General features: G+C 47.5%; 1 protein-coding gene across 1 annotated transcript; it reads left to right on the forward strand.

Annotated features, from left to right (window-relative positions):
- The first annotated feature begins 1,114 nt into the window (after window positions 1–1,114).
- Window positions 1,115–16,900, forward strand: LOC118173823 (serine/threonine-protein kinase PAK 1-like). Its single transcript, XM_035338764.1, has 8 exons — window positions 1,115–1,219; window positions 1,635–1,723; window positions 2,508–2,601; window positions 2,816–2,928; window positions 6,512–6,617; window positions 11,511–11,720; window positions 14,130–14,267; window positions 15,969–16,900. Exons 1-8 carry the CDS (start codon window positions 1,115–1,117, stop codon window positions 16,053–16,055), a joined length of 942 nt encoding a protein of 313 aa, XP_035194655.1. The 3' UTR covers window positions 16,056–16,900.
- The last annotated feature ends 4,450 nt before the right edge of the window (window positions 16,901–21,350 follow it).

Below are 21,350 nucleotides of genomic sequence, written 5' to 3' on the forward strand. Positions count from 1 at the left end.
TTGACGTTCAGCAACAGCTGGCAGCGAGCAAGGTGATAATTTTGCCTGCTCTCTCCCCTCATACTCTGATGAGTTTGGTAGCCTGACCCCCTCCCCTGCCAAAGCCATTGAATGCAATTGATGTATCTAATTGCACTCCCTTTAACTTCTTTGATGATGTTTTTCTGCTTTAAAATGCAGTTCACGAGTGTGTCCCCAAATCATTTTTTCTGTATATTTACAGAAAAAATAAAGTCCAGCAGATTCAACTAATCAATACTGTCAGTCTCTGCTCCACGCTGCTGGAGTGGAAAGATCACCCGATCCATTCAGGATTTATCAGAAATGTCAGAAAACCTTGTTCAAGGGTTGGAAACCCTCTAGCTGAAAGGTGTTTGCACTACTTTTGCTTCAAATCCTTATCCATCTTCCTTTTTCCTTTTCTGCTTTTTAGCGTGTCAGGATAGTTGGACTGGGGACATTTTGCTGTTTTTATGCAAGAGCTGCATGTGGGAAGGAATGGTTGTTTGCTCGTTCGCAGACCTGTATTTCAACTGTCCAATACTGTCAGAAAGATTCTTAACGTGACCTATGCCAAAAGAATTATTCCTGGTAAGAAGATCAGGTAAAAATCTTCTTTCCCTCTGAAACAGATGTGGGGTGTCCTCCAATGCGATGGCTGCTGGCCCCAAACACTGACACACACTCACAAATCTATGTTATTTTAGGGTGATCTGAATAATTTTCAGAACATCTGAGTAGCTTTTCTGTTTTTCTTCTTCATTGAAAGCATTTGACGGGCATGCCACATCTCTCAGACCTCAGTGCCTGCTCACTGAGGGTGGGCAGTGTCAGTGGCCTTAGGATGGCACCTGGACTCCAGAAGCCCACTGCATTGCCTGAGGGCCTGAGAGCTGCTGGGAGATGATTGCAATTAGCATCCTAGCTCTACATCATCGTGTTCCTCTTGTATTGCACAGCAGATTCTGCACCCGTTGTCCCATTGGACTACACCACGATAGCCCTGGAGACATCAAAACCCCCGGATGCTGTGAGGAACTGTCTAAATGAGACTGTGATGTATCTCTCTCGCTGCATCGCGAGTGAGCTGAATATTGATTTTGTTTTCTGGGACATGGGTGTCCTTTCTGTCAAGCACAAGGAAGTCCAAATGAGGTTTTATGAAAAACTTCTTCTCAGCCTGGATGCAATGGGAAACATTAAGGAAGTTCTTGGCAACGTAAGCCTTACTGTTTTGGCAGTGCTACGTGTGGGATTTCAGGCTGAGTCTCAAGGGCCTGTCAGGCTGATGTCCCCTGGTGTGCCAGGAGTTGTCTGGCCACTTGGCTTAGACATTGTGTACAGCAATGGGGGTGCTCTTTAGATTTCTTCTTGTATAGTCAGTTGTCTTGATGAAATATAAGGCACAAAAGATGGCTGTGTTGGGTCACACCAAGGTCCTCATGGTAGTTGAGGTTGGAAGAGACCTCTGGAGGTCATCTGGTCCGAGCTCCCTGCAGCAGGAGCACCTAGAGCAGGTTGCCCAGAACCATGTCCAAGTGGCCCCGTGTCCTGTCCTGAAGGCTAAAGGGAAAGGGTATGAGAACGTGGTCATTGCCTTGGAATCATCTCACCTTTCTCTGTCCCTGTTGCAGAGGAAGAAAGAGATGACAAGTTGGGTCATTTCCCGGGGAGAACCTGGAGTTCCTGACATCCTCACTAAACCCAACATCTTGTTTCCCAGGTGAGGATTTTCTGTCACCTTTGTCTGACGATGTGAGCAGCCTCTTGACTCGTGATAGGTAGCACTGCATTACTAGGATTTTTCTGCTGCTCATGAGGTTATTGAGAAAGAGTAACTCAGTACACTCCGTGCTTACTGCTGGTTGGGTTGAAAGACACATCTTCACTTGAAGTAATGTAGAGAAGTGTTTGCTTTTTACATTGCCATCAGACATGCAAAATAATCATTTGTTAGACAATTTGTGAAGCATAAAGACGAATATAGGCAACATCAAGTTTTGCCTGCTTCAACTTCTTTCCTTTTGGTCAGACTACAAAGGGAAAGGAAAATGACAGGAAAACCTTAAAACATTCTATAGAATTCTACATGATGGAGGTCAGCATTCATATGTGTCATGCGTTTGCAAAATTTTTGTGCTTTTTGTGAGAACTGAGCAAGCCAAGTGTATCCTAAATGTCTTTTACTGGTGTATAGAAGTTATTTCTTGGCAAACAGGAAGCCAGCATAATGTGTCTGAAGTCTAACGCTGCACAGTAGCTCCATTCATGGCCCAAGTGCTGGAGTCCTCTTTCCAGATGCTATGAAGCTAGTCAAGAAGGGTACCCAAGTGAATGGGAGGGTAACATTAAAATTCAGAATGCTCTGAGTAGGCTGGAGAGCAAGAGACCTGCATGTCCTCCAGGTCCACTTGGGATAAGAGTTTCCAAAGGACAACAGTCTTCAGCAGATCCTGTGTCCTGTCCACTTGCCCTGCATAACTATCTTAAATATCCTGGACCTCTAGGTGGCACCTTTGTTCCTGCAACTGCATCCTGCTTCTGATGAAAAGAAGTTGGGATCAGGTGTCCAGGGCAGACAGTGATGTAAATAAAGATCCAGTATGAAAACAGTAATTCCTCTTGTGCTTTTTGGCGTCAGCCAGAGTAGAAATGGACTGGCTGCAGGACTTGCTAAATTGCTGAGTAACCGATTATGAATAAGTGGCTTTCCCCTTTATTTGAATGTGGGATTAAAATGATTGACACTGGTACTGGCAGGTTTCTAGGATACTCTTGTAATAATGCCCTACGTCTTGTTTTTCCTTCCCTGAAGGTTGCCATCAAACAGATGAATTTGCAGCAGCAGCCCAAAAAAGAACTGATTATCAGTGAAATCCTGGTAATGAGGGAAAACAAAAACCCCAACATCGTCAACTACTTGGACAGGTATGTCGTGATCTGAAGGGTTCACAAAGGGGCTCTGGAAAACTCTTCCTTGTCACTGTCTTCAGTGATCCATCTCAGCTTAATGCAGATATAGGACGATCTTGCACTGCTTAATGGATGTGGCAAGGTTGGGGTGTGGGTTGCTTAGTGGTATCCATCTATATCCTAGGAGAAACAAGTGACTGAATTGGCATTAATGGAGTATTTAGGCTCTCTTCGGAGATGCTGACAGCAGTGGCATTAGCAGCATGCTGTCAGGACTCCATTTTCCAAGGTGCTCTGCCAAATTTGACCCAACAAGCCATTTCCTTCCTGATGCTACAGCAGAAATGGGAATACCTTGAACTGTGTTGTTTTCCTCGTCCTCTTCTTTCCTTCTCCCTGAGCAATATTAATGCTCTGCTTGCAGAGGAGTAACCCTTCAATGTTTAGATGGTTATCGTGTCCCTGTGGCTGTCCACTGAGGTTTTCGCTGTTGTAGCATAGCAGAGGTGAGGCTGAAGGACATGAGACACGTAACTAAGCGAGGCTGCTTTCTTGTGGGTGTGTGTAAGGGAGCAAAGGTGAGCTGGCTCAGAGTGGAATAACCCTTTGGAAGACAGAGAGAACAGCCTTATTCCTTGCTTGGAGCTGGATTTTGTGGGCTTGAACACATTCTGTGTTACTCCTGCTCTGCCTTGGGTATGTTACATTCATATGGGACAACTCCATCTTGAACTCCTGCCTCTCCTTTCTGCAAGCACTGCACCCAATGGCTTACCTAGACAGGGACCTGCTCTTGAACCCCTTGGATTAGGACAGGACCAGAGCAGGAACAACCGGTGCTGTGGCTGCTGCACTGCATAAGCTGTTCCTAACATAATTGCATGCAGCCACGAAAGCTGTGTTCGCTGTATAGCTCAAGGCAGTAAAAAGCAAGTCTGCAAACAAATGTGACTGCGAGTTCTTCCCCGCGGGATATTGAGGCTCTGCATAAGGATGATGGCAGCAGCGCTGCAGTTGTCTGCAGCTCTTTGGAGGCTGCCTTCTTCAGAAGGAACAACTGGTGAATGTGCTTCTGTGGGGGTAGGGAGCTGCCTTGGAAAGCAGAAGGAATGCTTGCATCTGCCCTGTTTGACTTCCAGGAAACAGTCCCAGCCTGTCAGCATGGAAATCTGGGATGTGCTGGAAGAAAATGGTAAAAGTGAATTGAATTCGGCGTCAGTTTAACACTGATGCATTGTGTCAAGCCTGAATCATTCACCTTATGCTAAAGCTAGTTCCAGTGGAGCTGCAGCAGGGTTTCCAGCCTGCTGCACACATGAGAAAGAAGCAGTCTTGATTAACTACAGGTTTGGCTTTTTGTAGGGTAAACAGTGCCTAGATGGGTGAGTTTCAGACTTGAATCTTGGCAGCTCATCTTCTGAAGACAGAATGGAGGCATGTGACCCAGAATCTCTTCTGGGAATCAGAGAGAGAATATTTGGACAGTCACTTACTCTGCATGTATATCAAAAGCCTATCAGCTGTTTCCTTAACATCTTCCTCTGATGTCTTAGCCAAAAAAAAAAAAAAGTACTTTTCATGCTGCAGCATCCACTGTGATGCTGAATTTATATGGTGCCGTGTTCCGTGTTATAAGCACGGTTGTAAAGAGCTGCCTTACCGAAAGGACAAAGTCTGCGTGTGAAATTTTGTGGGAGGGGTGTGTTTGTGCAGAGAAAGTGGTGCTGGGCAGGCACCCTCTTCTTGGAAAGAGCAGAAATTACCTGTGGAAAATGAGAAAAGCGGAAAAGAACATTTAAGTGTTGCAGGTGGGCTGAAAGTGTGTATTTCTCAACTGCTGTACAAAAGCTTTGTTTTGGGAAAACTGTTTGAGATGCACGTTCTTCCTTTAGAGAGAACATCCCCGTGTATATGCCCATGCCTTGTCTAGCCAATACATCCCAGCTGCAGGGTAGCTGCACATCCTGCTGTCTTGTTTAAACTTCCAGCAACGGGAGCCGCTTCTTTGGTCCTCAACTTTCTCTCACTAAGCTTTTTCAGGGGGATTAGCTTTTGTTCGAGGGCAGCAAATGGACAGAAGAGCAACGAGGGTGAACGCCGGGGGTTCTTGGAATGAAGAAGAATGGGGATGGGATGGAGGGGTCTGGATGATGGAGGGGCTTTCAGAGCCCCTCAGAAGATGACCCACAAGGCCAGCAGGAAAGCTTCTGCAAGCAGTTCTGCTGCTCCTCTGTCCCACCGACGAACTGCTGTGCAGCTGATTCTGCTTCTGTTTGGATCTCTGCTGCCAGGAAGAAAACTGCCAGTGCATCAGCACTTGTGCAGCGGAGCTGGAGACCTGTCTGCTCTGCGACTAAAGCTCTGTGTCCTCGGGCTCTGTATCCTGAAAGAAACTTTAGACTTTGCCTCACTGAAGTCTTCAGCATCACCAAACTGAGATCACGTCTTTGTCTCTAATACTACAGTTAAGCAGAGCTTTTAGTACTTCTGTCATCCAGGTACAGCCTAGAGCACAGTTCTTTATTTTAGGGGAGGTTTTCCATCAGCTCAGGTGTTGGCAGCATGTCCTTTAGGGGCCAGAGCACACCTCTTGCTCACTCCTGTGATGTTTCACTCATCTCTGCCTATTTTCTGTGCCACATCAGAAACCTTTCTCTTTCACTATTGTTTTCTTCTTAGCTGTCCCCTAGAACCCACCCTGCTTTTTGCCTTTGTCTCCTAGCAAATTCCCTGTTCGCTTTTCAGCAGGATCAGTGTTTCTGAGCAAAACAAATGATTTCTTGATGACTTCTCCTGCCAGCAGGCAGAAGCTGCAATTTGATTCTCTGCCGTCTCTCTCGACTCATCTGTCTGCTCCTTGCAAACCTGGGAAGATAAGCTGCGAAGGTGGGGTTTATGGTTTTCAGGCTGATGGTTCCTTCCTTCAGGAATGTGTCATCCTGATGTTTCTGTCATGAAAGGTTGTGCTGATGTTTTTCCAGGTGGGCCCAAAAAGGCAGAAGTGGTTGGTGATGATTTTTTTTTGTTTTTTACATGAGTTAATGCAGGTGCCCTCATCCCAGGTCTTCTGCTTCTAGACATGAGCACACATGCTCCCAGCAGAGAACAATATCCCAAATGGATGTGAAAACTCACCCTCATCTCAGCTTTTTCCCATTTATCTTCCTATAGGCTTCCTACAGATGAGATTTTTCAAATGCATCATGCTTAAAAAATGGTGTTCTTGAAAAGGAACTGAAAAGTTGTACGTGGGCAACCACCCAGGACTGTCCCTGTGCCTGGGCAAGGGTAGGCAGTTGCTTAGGGTAGGAGGATGCCAGTGGTGTCAGATCAGCCCACAGCCACCTTTTTCAGCGCAAGAGCTCTTGAAAATCATGCTGTGCACCAGATGGCTAGGGATGCATGCTTGGACCACGTCCTTGCCTAGTAGCTCTTTCCTGTCTCTCTCAGTGTTGGAAGGAATTGTGAGCTCGTCTCCTTCTTAGCCTGGGCCCTTCCCATGGCAGAAAAACTCAGCCTTGCTGAGTTTTCCTTTGGCCAGGAAACTTTTAACCTGCTATTTCATCACGTCTCCTGTTTTATCTTCATCTTTTTGCAGTCACCCTTTCTCTGGGTCATCATGGCAGGAGGCAGGAGGCTCCCTAACAGATGTTGTGACAGAGACCTGCATGGACGAAGGACAAATCGCAGCTGTGTGCCGGGAAGTAAAGCTGCACCCACACCCTGGGCAAGCTGTGAGGAGGAAGGGGACAGGGCTTTTTCTGATGTATCCTGCTGGAGTAGCTGGCTACAGCTTCTGTAATGCTGCAGTAATCTACTCAGAGGATGGATTTCACTGGGGAAGTCATGACATGCTCCTGTTTGGTTTCACCCTAGAGTGAGGACTGCAAAAAGGGGCTGGAATCCTTGTGGTTATGCCTATTTTCTTTGGGGCTAACCTGTCACCTTCTGGTCCCAGTGGGGATGTCTCAGTAGCCCTGCACATACTGGATATAGAAAAGGCTCTAAGAAGCTAAGTCTGTGCTACTCGAAGTGCACGTTGTTACAGTCCGTAGCTGGAGATGGGTGCTTGAGATGCTTGTTGCTGTGGTGATGAAGGGTCTGTTGAAATGCTCCTGGAGGTATTTTTGTGGCATCTGTTTCAATGGAGATTGGCAAGCATAAATCTCTGTGAATTGATAACAGACATGCAATGAGGTTTGGGGTTCATTTAGCCTTGGGCCACCTGTTTTTGTTGTCTAAAATAACATTATTGTAATGCACCTCTAGTCTAGAAAGCTGGGTTTATAGGCGTAGGGTCACAAGGCTTTATCTGTTTGTGATCTCTCCAGCCTTGAAAATACTGCAGGTACCTGGGTGATGGAGGTGGGTGGAGGGGAAGTTGAAATCTGATCAGCTAGAAAGCATTTAATTTTACAAACCCAGCCCCATCCGAGCTCTTAATGTTGTTTCCTCCGTGCGTTATCACCAGTAATGAGGACCTTGAGACTGTTGGTGCTAAGCTAGCTGTAGTGCTTGCCATTGCCCATGCAGAGATAAGTCTGGAGACCAGTGAATGATTATCTTCCACCTATGGCTTTAACAGAACCGTGCTTCCTCCCTCTCCCTCCCAGTTCTGTTGGCTAGCGCCCAACAGGCATAAATAAATCTATTTTTGCCAGCAGTGACAGCAGATATGACTCAAAATTCACACAGTGCAGATATGCTGAGTAACAAGGTGTTTGTTGTTGTTGTTGTTGGTTTTCACATAATTACTTTTTAGACTGAAGCTGCACTTTAGTGCAGTCAGATCTCAGGAGTGTTAGCAGTGAATAGCTTATCAGGGCCGAGGTGCTCTGTTCTTATGGGTTAACCTCTTTCAGCACAATATGCAAGCACTTGGCTGGAGCTTCAAGTTAGGAAAGTCCCTGTGGATATGATGCAGTAACCTTCTGGACCTGAGTTTCTTACTGGCTCTGCTGGAAATGTGCTCTGTTTATGGACCATATGTACCTTCTCTGCTTGTTACCCTTGAGAAAAACTCAGTTGGGGATCAGTTCAATTTTCATAATTCTGCCTAAAATTAAACCTGTAATGCCACAGGGGGTCAGGATGGGCAGGACATCTTGCTGTGTTGGTTCTGCTGGGCACACAAGGACACATCCAGTTTGGTGAAGCCTGTTGTGAAGGAGGTGGGCCAACCCCTTGCCCAGAAGCCCTCGTCGATGGCTGCCTTCATTCCTCCGCACCCACTGGTGACAGCCCTGGTATCAGCTTGGGCAAGTGGCGCTGCCTGGGAGCTGTGGCAGGACAGGTGGCTGAGCTCTTGATAAAGTGAAAAAGTCTGGCTCCTGGTCCCCAAGGCTGGGGAGAGCCGCAGAAATGCGCTGGTCCAAGTGGGGGTGCTCTCCAGGATGAGATCAGTCCCACTCTGATATCCAGTTGGAGGGAGAGAAGTTTTTAGTTCCTCATTATCCTGCCCCTTTTGCTCCCATTTAAAATAAAATGCAGTTGGGTGTTCCACTGGGGCTCTTGTAGCCCTGGCAGGCTAGGACACAAGACCAACCTTGCTTGATCTCTCCTGCTGAGGGCACAAGACTGCTGATCAGACACACCCTGACTGCTGTTTCTGGCTTTGCTAACGCCTTTTTAAACAAAACTTTCCTCCTTTTAGCGCTTCAGTCTCCTTCCTCTTACTCATTTCAATGCTGTTGTGTTACTGAGAGGTTGAGGAACATCTAAGGGCTCCCACCAGAGGACTCTACTCTCAGCTGAAGCTCCTAACCCCCTCCCCCTCCCCCCGGGTGAATCAAGCATGTGGTTTATACAAGGCTGTACTGCAGGGCACAGAGGTAAGGCACCAGTAATCCAACTGGGAGTGCAGGTAGGGAAATCACTAGACGTGCACTCACGTTGTACTCTACAATACACAGTGCATGTGTGTGTGCAAAAGACATGTTGGTACTTCAGGGTACTTCAATTTTGACTGCTTTAGCCTTTCAAAATGGTCTGGTTTGGTTTTGTTGGTGGAGTTTGCTTTTGTTAACGAGAGATCTTGTTTTCTTCGAGATCTGGAGAAAAATGGGTTGAGGCCGGATTGCATGGGGCAGCCTTTCTCTTTGGCAAGCCAAATGGCCTGGGGAGGAGCCAGCCCCAGAAAAGGGGGCCCTCAGCCCCCCCAGCCCTCCTCCTTCCTCCACATGAGGGCATCTTCCAGGCCTCTCCCAACACAGCCGCCTTTGGCCTCGCACGGGCCACTCCACCACAGAACCTGGCTGAGGTCACAGTGGCCACTGCTGCCCCGCCTTTGCCCTGGGCCCTATAAAACAGCCCCCTGCCGCTGCCCCGCCACTTGCTCAGCTACTCGGTCCTCTGAGAGCCAGCGGCAGGAAGAAGACTGGAGAAAGGAGCAAGGCGAGCGGCAGCCCTCCTTGGTGTGAGGACAGTGAAGCGGTCTGAGGAAGCACCAAGGATGGCAGCTAACGACAGAAAGATGCGTCATGGGCAGAGGGACAGCACCTCTGGCACAAAAAACACCAGTGCCTGGGGGACGTCTGGTGCCCGGCCCAAAGACACGTATCACAGATATCATTGGCACCGCAGCGATGTGGGGAACAGGCCGGCCCCTCAGACATACAGCAGCAGGGGGCCTGGGCCTAACAAGTGGTGCCGTGGTGGTGCGGAGCGAAGGCGGGAGCGTGAGGCGGAGAGCCGTGGGGAGCAGAGGTGTGCCCGTCGGCCTGAAGGCAGTGTGGGACCCAGCCGTGGCAGCATCGAACCCAGGCGTGGAAATCAAGCGAAGAGTGGCATGGGACCAAGCCATGGAACTGGGCGACCCCCTGGTTCGGCACCCTGGCCAGAGAACATACATGATGGAAGGCATCCCGTGTGGGCAGTCCCAGGCAGGGACTGGCTTGTCCTCCTGCCTAACACCGTGGAGCCCATGGAGGTGGATACACAAGAAGAGGCGGAGGAACCCATGGAAGTGGATCCACCTCAGCCACATCAGACCTGGGACTACCCTGGCAGGTCTTTGCTCTGTGCTGTCAGAGAACTCCGACAGCTATGCAGCAGGGCCCGGCGAGCTCCCTACTCGTTGTCTCTCAGGCACCATCCCAGGCATTAGTTTGGAGCCACCAAACAACCGGCAATAAAGAACTCTTGCCGATTCTCAGGGGTTGTGTGAGTGCTTCTCTCCCATCCCCCAGCCCTTGTGGTTGCATCCCTTCTGCACAGAGTGTCGAGGAAGAGCACAAGCAAGGACGCAGCTCCCTTTGGGCTGCTGCGCTGGGGAGACAGGAGGAGTCCCCGAGGGCCACCATGCGCCTCTAACATTTGTGAAAATAGACTGAGGGGTGAAAATAGGAGTGTGTAAGCAATTATAAGTGGCTAATTTTGTACATTAGGAGTGAATTTCTCTAGCTGAGTAACTGCTAACGACAGATATGGAGAAGGCTGAGGTACTCAGCAACTTCTTTGCCTCCATCTGCAGGGGTAGACGGGCTTCCCAAGTCTTTCATTTCCCTGAACCCGTAGGTGGAGGCTGGGGGTGCAAAGTCCCACCCACTGTAAGTGAAGAGCACGTTCGAGACCACCTGATGAATCTAAACAGGTACAGGTCTATGGGACCTGATGACATGAGTCCCAGGGTCCTGAGGGAACTGGCTGATGGAGTTACCAAGCCTCTCTCCATCATAGCTGAAAAATCCTGGCATTCAGGCAGTGTCCCTGGTGAGTGGAAAAATGGAAACGTCATGCCCCTACTCGTCAACAACTAAAGAATTGAACCAAGAGCACTGCTCTTCAACAATCAAAACAATGAGGAGACATTTCTTCTCAGAAAGAGCGGTCAGGCATTGGGACGGGTTGCCCAGGGAGGTGGTGGCATCACCGTCCCTGGGGATCTTCAAAGAAAGGTTGGACGTGGTGCTTGGGGACATGGTTTGGTGGGTGACATTGGTGGTAGGGGGATGACCAGATGATCATGGAGGGCTTTTCCAACCTTTATTTTTCTATGACTCTATGATCTCCTGGAAAGTCAAATAAGACAGGGCCAAGCAATTTTCACAGGAAGGCGCTCTGTCTTTCTGTCTTCTCAAAGAAAATACTAAGTATGAAATTAGGCACTTAAATTTATTCTGAACACAGTATTTGCTCTAGAAAGCAAATTCTGTTTGAGAGGTGGTACATCTTCTGGGGAAATAATATCTATGGGACTGAAAATACAACCAGATGATACTGGTGAGTGTGGGTGGAGGGAGGACAGACTGGGCATTGGTTTCTCTTTTCACATACTCAGGAACAGGCTTGAGACCATGTATTACACAGTGTGTTAGAGCTGCAAAATGCTGCACTGCCAAGTTTCACAGCATCCACGTACAGCTCGTTACTGATCACCGTCCTTCACATAGACAAGTCAGCAGCTCTGTGATGTTCATGGCCTCCGTGAGTCAGATTTAGAAGCTTACTCCTAAACACCTTATTAACCCCAAACCACCCCTCCTTTGCAGCAGCAGTGTACCTGGCAGTGCAACAGGCTAGCTTGTACCACAGCTCTGGCATCAGTACGTGTTTTTTTGGAGAAATCTGCTGATTTCTAACTATTTCTTCCCTCCTCCTTTGCTTTTCCAGCTGACTTTGGCTTCTGTGCCCAGATCACTCCTGAGCAGAGCAAGCGCAGCACCATGGTGGGGACCCCGTACTGGATGGCGCCTGAAGTGGTGACACGGAAAGCCTATGGACCCAAAGTGGATATCTGGTCACTGGGGATAATGGCCATCGAGATGATCGAAGGAGAACCCCCCTACCTCAACGAGAACCCCCTGAGAGTAAGCGAGTGCATTTTTTGCCCTCAGGTCTTTGCTGAGCCCGCTGGTTAAGGCTCTGGAGGAGGCAGGTGAACCTCCGCTGTGGTTTCATCACATGCAGCTACACGTCTGCTTAGATGCTGTAGTGAGAAGATCGTGGTCATTTAAGTTAGAAGCCATAGCTGGTTCTGGGCGGCAGAGGCACAGGCTGTTCCTGTTGCAGACCCTTAGGTAGGGTCTGAGTTAATAATGTGGTGCATCCATAATTCCCTCCTTTCTGGAGAGGCTGATAGGGTGTACTGGGTCTGGCTGGGATGTTAACTTTTTCTGCAGCAGCCCATACAGTGCTGTGCTCTGCACTTGTAGCTAGAACAGCAGTGGGATCACACCAGTGTTGTGTCTGCTGCTGAGAAGTGCTGGCACAGCATCAGGACTCTCTCTGACCCTCCTAGGGGGTGGGCAAAAAAGTGAGAAAGAAACATCAGCAGGGCAGCTGACCTCAACCAACCAAAGGGATATTCCATACCATATGATGTCACACTCAACAATAAAAGGTGTGGTGGTTTTACCGTGCTAGGCAGCTGAACACCACAACCGCTCTCTCACTCCCCCTCCTCAGATGAGGAGGGGAAGAAGTCAAGGAAAGAACAACTCACAGTTTGAGATAAGGATAATTTAATTAAAGAGAAAAAATATTATTAAGGAAATATTAATTAAACAATTCAACTAAAGGGAAAAAAGGAAAAGGGGATGAGGGAGGGGGAAAGGGAATATCAAAAAACCAACCAACCAAACAAAACAAGTAAAGGCTATGTGGAAGTGCAGAGGAAAGAAATTACTCTCTACTTCCCTTAAATGAGCGATGCTTGACCACGTCCTTGAAGCAGGGCCTCAACGCACGTAGCCGGTGTTCGGGAGGAGGACAGACGTTTTCGCAACGAGAGCCCACCCCTCCCCTCTTCTTCCTTTTTCCACCTTTTATTGCTGAGTGTGACATCATATGGTATGGAATATCCCTTTGGTTGCTTTAGGTCAGCTGCCCTGCTGATGTTTCTTTCTCACTTTTTTGCCCACCCCGTAGGAGGGTCAGAGAGAGTCCTGATGCTGTGCCAGCACTGCTCAGCAGCAGACACAACACCGGTGTGATCCCACTGCTGTTCTAGCTACAAGTGCAGAGCACAGCACTGTATGGGCTGCTGCAGGAAAAGTTAACATCCCAGCCAGACCCAGTACACAGGGGCACCTTCTGGCCCCAAAGTGCATGGCTTCTTGAATTCTTGTGAGTGGGGAAGAGAGCTCTCCTTGAGTTCAAAAAATACCACATTACTCTTTTATAAACAGGGCTTTCTCTTGCTGGTGCATTGTTCCTCTTTGCATGCTCCCAGTAAAGCTCCAAGTTTAATGAGCCTTCAGTCAGGCTTTACCCCAACTGGGGTCTTTCCCTTCTTATTCTTCAATGAAAGGGGAAATTCTGTCAGTTTGTAGGAATGCAGCTGTTCTTAGTGTAAGCCGGTTTTATGGCTTTTTTTTTTCTAAGCTAAACAGGATGAAGGGATCTAGAACAGTTCTGTTTAACTTGCTTCCACCTCTTGCACTGGAGGTGATTTTGGGAAAGTGCAGCAGCGAAGAAGAGAGAAAGGAAAGTTGGGGTGGAGTTAAGTGAGGATGGCTAAGCAACGCGGTGCTTTGCTCTCGTTTAACTCAACTTGTTCCAGTTCCCAGGCTATCGGACTGCTACCGTGAGATGTGATGAGTGGTGTGCTCAAAAGGCCTTGACAGATGTCTGATTCCTTTTAAAAGGCATCTAGCGAGTTTCTCTTAATAATAAAATTTTGCAGTGGATGAATCCTGTGTTTCCTGCTTCTTAGAGATTTCTTCATCCCCAAGCAGCAGGAAAACGACTGCAGTGGTTTCTGTAGGGTGTTAAGTGCTGCTTGAGCACCTACTGGCCATATGTTGTAAGGGACCAACTGCATCTTTAGAGTATCGGCTTTTTAGGCCTTGTTCTCTTGAGCAAAGTACTGACAGAACAAAGCCTGCTGTTTATTCTGAGGTACCTTCCCATGGGGATATAGTTATTGCAGGAGTCGAGCACTGGCAGAGCTGTGCCAGTCGACTTCCCTATATAAACACAGTCCGGGCTGTTGGTTTTGTCCTCTTAATCCCTTGAGAGGGCTGCAGGATCCAAACCCAGATTACGAGGGTAAAACAATAAAGGATTGGATCCCATCCACACAAAAATAGGGCCAGCAGCTATTCTCTTTGCTGAAACTTAAGCATTTATTAGTCACCCTGATAAGGGTTTTTTTTTGGTTTTGTTTTTCCCCATTGAACTGTGGGGAGGGAGAGGAAATATGGGTGTCTCTGTAATCCGGAGATGGAGTCTGACCTTCGTAACCTCCTGTTTCTTTGGTGCTTGCTTTGCTTTAGGCCCTGTATCTCATTGCCACTAACGGGACTCCAGAACTGCAGACCCCAGAAAAGCTTTCACCCATATTCCGAGACTTCCTAAATCGCTGTCTTGAAATGGACGTGGAAAAAAGAGGTTCTGCAAAAGAGCTGCTACAGGTAAGTGCTGGGGAACAGGACTGAATTAAGCATTCTAGAGTGAGAATAGGCAGGTGGAGAAATGTCATTTGGGGTCTTAAATACTGCATCATCTGAAGTCACAAGCACAGCTGAGATAACTTGCCAAAAGCAAACAAGAAATCCCAAATCAACCAACCAAAAAAAACCAAATCCATAATGAAGCATTAACGGAGTACTTTTCTTTTTGTGCTGTACTTGCTACTGGCAGCAGCTGTACAGCATGCTCTGTAACCAACCTCAAATAATTGCCGTGCCCCGGGCCTGCCGAATGCTCAGCCCCTTAATTCCGGTGGCTTCTTCACGCAGCTCACCCTAACATCTGGCTGTGGCGTTGCGGTCTGGCCATGCTTGTTCTCATTTGGCTAACAGGAGGGCTTCCAGCTATCGAATGCTCTGGTTGGCTCCCTTCTGGGGGCGAGTTCCCAAAGCTTTTCAGAACGGGCACATCTTGCATTAACTGGAGCAGTTTGGTGTTAACACATTTTGCCAGATACAGTTCTTCCTGCAGAGGTGATGGAATAAAGCTTGTGAGAAATCCTCAGTTATTTCACTGAAAACGTGGTGTCTTTGTCTGGACTCCTGGTGACACTGAAGGACCAAGCTGCCAGGCTTGTAAAACATAATGAAGCATTAATCACCGGCAGAAAGAATGGCAGTAGATGGAAGATCTCTTTTTCTCCTGGACTTGCCAGCTTCAGAGTATCAGAGAGCAGCAGCATTCTGTTCCTTGGGGCAGGAGAACGTTGTGACTGCAGCGTTTCTGTCTGTCTTTACCTTTTGGCCTCAGATTTTTCCACCTCTGAAGTGTGTTCAGATTGGGTGATTGATCCCTTCTGGTGCTCAAAAATCCCGGGGGACTTAATTATTTTTGATTTTCAGAGCAGCTTGTGGGCTTCATGCCTTCACTTGTCTGTGTAGCTGTTTTGTGTCGGTCTCTGTCTTCCACTTACACTTCCTCTGCGAGGCTGGAGTATTGCAAGCTTTCCGCTTAACCCCAAACACAGGGAAACCTTTTTCCTCTGTTCCAGATGTTGTGTTTAAAACCTTGCCCCTGAAACAAACACCACACGTCCTGCAAGAAGCACTTTGTGACACCACGCACTGCGTGTTGCACACTCGATAATCAATATTGTTTTACTTACCAGGGCACCTGGTACAGGAACAGACTGAACGGTCCTGTTATGAATTCCATGCTGTGCTCCTCAATCCCAGCTGTTCTGAAAATTTCTAATAGCTTTAGAAGGCCAAGGCAATGTTTTCACCGGATCTGTGGGAACAGGAAAGAAAGAAAGGGAGAGATGATTGCTGCAGGAAGCCCTGGGCAATGTTTTGGAACTGCACAGATTGCTTTTAGTTACACCTCCCTTCCACAAAGCATTTCACTGTAGGTTTTGCATGAATTTATTTCCCAGGAGAACTTGCTTGGTCTTGAGAGTGTATAAACATTGGAGAAATTGGGATATATTGGGTGCAAAGCTCTTCATCAGTTTTGGGTAATACCCAAAAACCATGGCGAACTTTTTTGTTCATCACGTTTTTGTTTTTTTTTTGTTTGTTTGTTTCACCTGCTTGGAGATTAGAGTAGGTTGTTGGACTTCATACAGGTTTTTTGTGCAGACAGCAGGCTTCTGGGACACGTTCTGAAAAATGTAACCCGTTTTTCTTTTTTCCTCTTCCTAGCACCAGTTCCTGAAAATTGCAAAGCCTCTTTCTAGTCTCTCTTGTCTGATTATTGCTGCTAAAGAAGCAGCAAAGAACAGCCATTAAAGCAGGGGAGTCAGCACAGCCGTCATGTCAAGCCCTTTCGACGTCCCTGTCAGAAACCGAATTACCTGTCCCTGTCCCCTCCTGCTCCTCCTTCACAGGGGTGTTCTTAAAACTTTGATCTGCCCTGAAGAGTAAGAGACGTATTGTTTGCTGAACATGGGAGGGCACGCAACAGGAACGTCGCTGATCTTGCGTAGTGAACTGTCTTTCCATCCGCCTTGATGGGCACGGTAGGGGAAGGGTATATTTTATGGCTGGGAAGATCTTCTGAGAACATCTGAACCTGACCTACACGTAGCAAAGCCAGTTGGTTCTTGTATTTCTTACTGTGTTTATTTTTAAAGATAATGTGGAGCCTTTAGACCACGTTTATCTTAATAAATTAAATCTTTTTCTGGCTGGACTCCTCCTGCTTCTGCCAGGCTGCTCTTACACCACTGAGGCTGCTCTCTGCTTTGGATGACTTGAGGAGGGAAGGAAGCAGGCAGCAGCAATCGGAACAGCTAAAACAACTGGAAGGGGAACGAGGGCAGGACCATGCAGCCCTCCTCCAGTACTGCTGGATGCTTCGAGGGAGAAAGGAGAAAGCCTGTGTGTTCTTCTGTCAGCTGTTCAACAGCTCATGATCTTTTTGCCAAATTGTGTGAATCAAGGTCCTTCCCCCCACACTTTACTTTCAACTCAACTAATTAAAAAGCTATCAAATAGTTCTGATACTCTAGAAAAAAATCACAGGAAAAATCAACTGGGCTTTCTTTTAGGGTTATTTTGTTAGTTCTGTCTGGCCTCATGGAGACCTGCCCTGCACGATAAAGCAAACAGAACAATTACTGTTATAAAGATAAGATTTGATGACTGCTGCATTTCTTAACTCGGGGCTGAGGGGGGGTGGGAGAATTCACTGTCACCAGACAGTTCTCTTGGATGGGATTAGTTTTCATGTTATCATCACTGGGTGCTTACAAGTGATGCATTAAGTGATACAAGCTTCTGCCATCCTGTGGGATAGCGAGTGGCTCTGAAGAGAAGTAACTACATCCAGGGGGAATGGATAAAAGATCTTGCTTTCTCTATACGTATTGCTTTGGTCATTTCCAGGGTGAGTTTAATCCAGATCTGGAGTAACCTCTCCTCTCTCCCCAAAGCACTTGTGTTGCACAGAAACTCATTCCTGCTTCTCGCTGAGACCTGCTGCTGGACCGGTGCTTTCCTCCCTGCCCTGGGCTTGTGTTTGAAATATATATTTATATTTTTCCCCTCACTCACTCTATGATACCTGACAGCCTTACACTGGTTTTACAGGCATAGATGAAGCCTTTAAGCTCCCTTGCTTTTTTGGTGTCTTCTCCCATCCTTCAGCCTACAGGGTGGCCGCTGTTGGACATGAGGCCGTGACGTCTCAAGTCCATAGCCACATCTGCTGCCTTCCTCCCCTTGTATACATTTTTTATCTTCATGTAATATGGGGAGTTACTCCTCACAAGGTGAATTCCTTGGGCAGAGCAGCAAAGCTGCCAGCCGTGGGGGGAACCTGATCTCTTGGTGAGCTCCTCTGCTTGGAGCTGGGGTGGAGGCTGGGAAGGGGAAGGCCACTGCCCTCGAATAATTCTGTTAGGTAAGGAGTTTGGTTTTATTTTCTATGCAAGTCTCAAAATGCCATGTGTGGGGTGGACGGGAAGGGATGCCAGGCTAGATCTCACTTGGGCTAAAATCTAATGTGGCTCTGGTCTTACTGACCCACCAATTGCCTTTTTTTGACAGCACAGGATTAAGCCTGATCCATGAATGTATTGAATGTTGCTGACTTCCCTTTGCCTTCCCTTCCCACTCCATCCTTGGCACCCCTTTGAGATGAGAGTGGTAATGCAGACATGCCCTACCTGTGAGCACATCCGTCAGCTTTTCTGCAGGAGGATTTCTGCTAAATTTCTAAGAAGAAAGTAAAAATTTCTATTTAAGTTATTTTCTTGGACTCTGTGTTGCCTATTGGAAAGGAATCTGCATGAGTGACTGTTTCTCCCTGTTCCTAAGCTTGTGATGTGCTTCTGTCTCATTGATTTCAGCTGTGAATTGGTCTTTACTGGTTTGGTAAGGACTGAGAGCTATGCACTGGGAAGCTGTAAGGCAGTGACTGTAGACATGTCATCATCTTCTGGTTTATTTTTTTACCCACCTGTGATGCAAAAGAAGTTGACTTGCTACTGTGTGCCCAGCCCCAGTTCCAATTTAACAGACACATCATGTTTTCACAGTCTCACAAATCTTAAATAAATAGATAAATGCAAAAACGTAGTTAGTTTAGGAGAATGAGGTATGTTTTCTGTTCTGAGATACGGATCCTTTTCTCTTCTCTTATGTTCATCTGGGCATCGCCCAGCTTCAGCACTGGTGGCAGCTTCTGCATAGCCTTTTACAGCACTTTCTGGTCACTACAGAGAGCTGTTAGCACAAGTGTCTGACTTCAAAATTAGCCTCTGTGGCATGTTTGTTTTTTTTTCTGAGAACATCTTTACTGCTGGGATTTGAAAGCAACTTCCAACTAGAGAACTGCTTTGGTGGCATTTTTAAATATATATTTTTAATACACCTACTGTACAAGCTAATTCTACTGAGTCTGAACCATTTTTAATCACAGCCCTTAATTATTTGATTGTTAGATTCTCTCTTCTATATTAGAACATGAAATATTCAGTTGCTCGACTATCCATCCTGGAAACCTGCTTCCTTTTTAAGGGATCCTCAGCAACCCTATCAGGTGAGGTGCCGAAATGGCACAACGTGCTCCAGCTCCCAGAGCTCCTGGTGGAGGCAGAAGGTAAAACCCATCTCTTTTTTTCCAAAGCACTGAAGATTGTCATATTTAAGAAGCAGCTGGTGCATTTAAAGCTTCCTATATTTAAAGAGCTGATGTCGAGTTGGATTACCGCAGCCCTAGGTTTTCTTTAAGCAAATGATTGGTTTCAGTTCACTGGGGCCAAAAGTTTGGGCATGAGAGGGGCTGGCTGAGCTGAGACTGCTTCTGAGTTGAGATCTCTGTTAGTATCCTAACGTGTCTGTCTCAGGGTATCATGGGTTGGTATCACTAGATGATACTTATTGTGCAATGATGGGCTGAACTGGCCTGTCGGCTGGTGGTGCTTCAAGTTTGCTGAGCTCAGCTGGCAGTGAAAGGTCCAGCCCAAAGTCCAAGAAGAATGGTACGGATTTGAACGTCTTTCTTAATTACGAGCTTGCAAATTCCCAAACATGTTTCATATGGAAGCTGTCAAAGGTGAAGGCTGAGTCCGTTTGTCTCCCTAGCATAAAATACGGAGCCTTTTCAATGGTTTATTTCGATTAGTAATAGAGAACCTGTGGATGTATTTTGGGGTTGTTAACCCGCTGGATCGGGCATATAGGTAATTACTGTCCTAGGTCTCATTGTTTGCTGCTAATGACAGCTCACAGCACCAAGGCTGGGGTCTTAGAGAAGCAAGGAGCTGCCGGTGGTGGCAAAACAGCAATGCCCGCAGGGGCTGGATGGAAACTTGCAGCCGAAATGGATTCCCCCAGGAAAGGGGTGGGAGGCAACAGAAGATGGTGTTGGTTCGAGGAAGAAGATGGGTGCTGGGGTTGGAAGAAGCAAAAGGTAAAACTCAGTTTCCCAACTTGGAGGGTGCCGGAGCAGCCTGTGGTGGATTGAGGCATCCTGTTTGGGAGCAGAAAGGAGCAGGGGGCTCCTGTGCAGTGAAGGGGTGCTCAGAGGGGGACTGAAGCTTATGTCTTTGAGCTACAACCCATGCTAAATGAGCCAGAGCTAATCTGACCTGCCAGGTGTCTGCGTGTCTTGTCCTGCTGGGAAATAACAAGAGCCTTTGCTGTTTTAAAATCAGCTGGAAAATGTGTGTCTCTTTGTACTGCCTCGCCGTAACTCTCCAGCAGTGCCCGGTTTGTTAGGGTCAGCTCAGCCATTTAGAAAGCAGAACTGAAACCTTAAATAAAACCTGAATGAATGACCTGCTTCTCCTTCCCTTTGTTTCAGTGGCGCTTGCAGAAATGAATGGGGGGTGCTTGAAGGAGGAGTTGTGTTTCTCCGATCTGTTTTAATTAAATCTTACTTGATAGAGCAAAGTGACTTTGCACTGGAAGCTGTTGCAGTAAGTGTGATTTCTACCGCTTATTTTAACCCGTTTGGAAGTCATTAATGCTCTGAGAAACATCAGTCTGGAAGCTGGATGTAGACCCCAGCTGGAGGAGAAGGAGGCGGCAAATGATGAAATTGTCCCTCCTGGCTGCTTGTTGTCTCCCCAGGTAGAACTTGGTGTCTGCAGCTCCAGGAGGAAACGGGGGAGGATTTGGGATAGGTCCCTAAAGCTGCCCTCCCCAGCATCGCTTTTACATGTGGGGTCAGTAGGGTGAGGCTGGTAACAAGAGCAGGAGTTTATCACCTATATAATTATGCAAGTGCCTCGTCACAGCTTGGATTAAGGAACATCACTGGTCGGGGAGGACACGTGTGCCCCCACAACCTCCTAGTGCAGGTTTTTATCCTCTTGTGTCTGTAGGGCAGAGCTGGGTGCTGGAAGTCCAAGAAACCAAGCCTAACGTGAAGAGGACTTTCCCAGCTCAGCCTCCTGGTGCTGGGAGCCCTGCCGAGTTCTCATAAGCCGTTTGGGTGCTGAGCCCCATGTCGGAAGGGAAGCTGGAAGAAAAAGGAACTTCTGGAAGGGGGAGGTGGCCAACTAGATGGTGGTGGCACTGCCGCGATGTGCTGCCATCCCATGTCCTTGTCCCACGAGAGCCTGGCAATCAAACTGTCATCCTGCATCCTGCTCCTCCCCTCGTGAAACTTCACAAAGCCAGGCACCAGGAAGACTGGAGAGCCTGGTAACGTACCCCAGAAGTGCCTTAAAAAGTGGTAACGGGCTTGGTGGCTCTGCCAGTATTTCCCTCAACACCATTACTTGAGTATTTATATTTTATTTTATCTTTTTTCCTGGGACTCTGTCCTTTTTTCCACTTGCATAGGAGGGAAATCTACCTGTGATGATCTCAGATCGATCTATCTATGGTAAAACCTGCACTGGGAGACATGAAACCTGCCCTGGATCTCTAAGTTTTCATACTTAAATTTAGTGTTTTCATTTCTCAGCTCCCGTGCAGCTCTGGAGTAGCCCTACTGGCAGAGGTGATGCCTTGTGTTAGACCAGGATTAGGGGGCAAAGAAGAGGAGAAGCTTTGGGGAACACACAGCATCAGGTCTGAGCCAGACCCAGCAAACTGGGAGCTAAATCTTGGTGGGAAGAGTTCTGTAGG

The sequence above is a fragment of the Oxyura jamaicensis genome, chromosome 1 (genome assembly GCF_011077185.1).
Source record: "Oxyura jamaicensis isolate SHBP4307 breed ruddy duck chromosome 1, BPBGC_Ojam_1.0, whole genome shotgun sequence".
NCBI classification, from domain to species: Eukaryota; Metazoa; Chordata; class Aves; order Anseriformes; family Anatidae; genus Oxyura; species Oxyura jamaicensis.

What these genes read in the sequence shown, in the direction of transcription:
- LOC118173823 (XM_035338764.1), top strand. Translation starts at nt 1,115, where the DNA reads ATGGGTGTCCTTTCTGTCAAGCACAAGGAAGTCCAAATGAGGTTTTAT. An exon ending in CCCAACATCTTGTTTCCCAG is followed by an intron (nt 1,724 to 2,507) that starts GTGAGGATTTTC and finishes CTGGACCTCTAG; the next exon opens with GTGGCACCTTTGTTCCTGCA. An exon ending in CTGCAAAAGAGCTGCTACAG is followed by an intron (nt 14,268 to 15,968) that starts GTAAGTGCTGGG and finishes TCCTCTTCCTAG; the next exon opens with CACCAGTTCCTGAAAATTGC.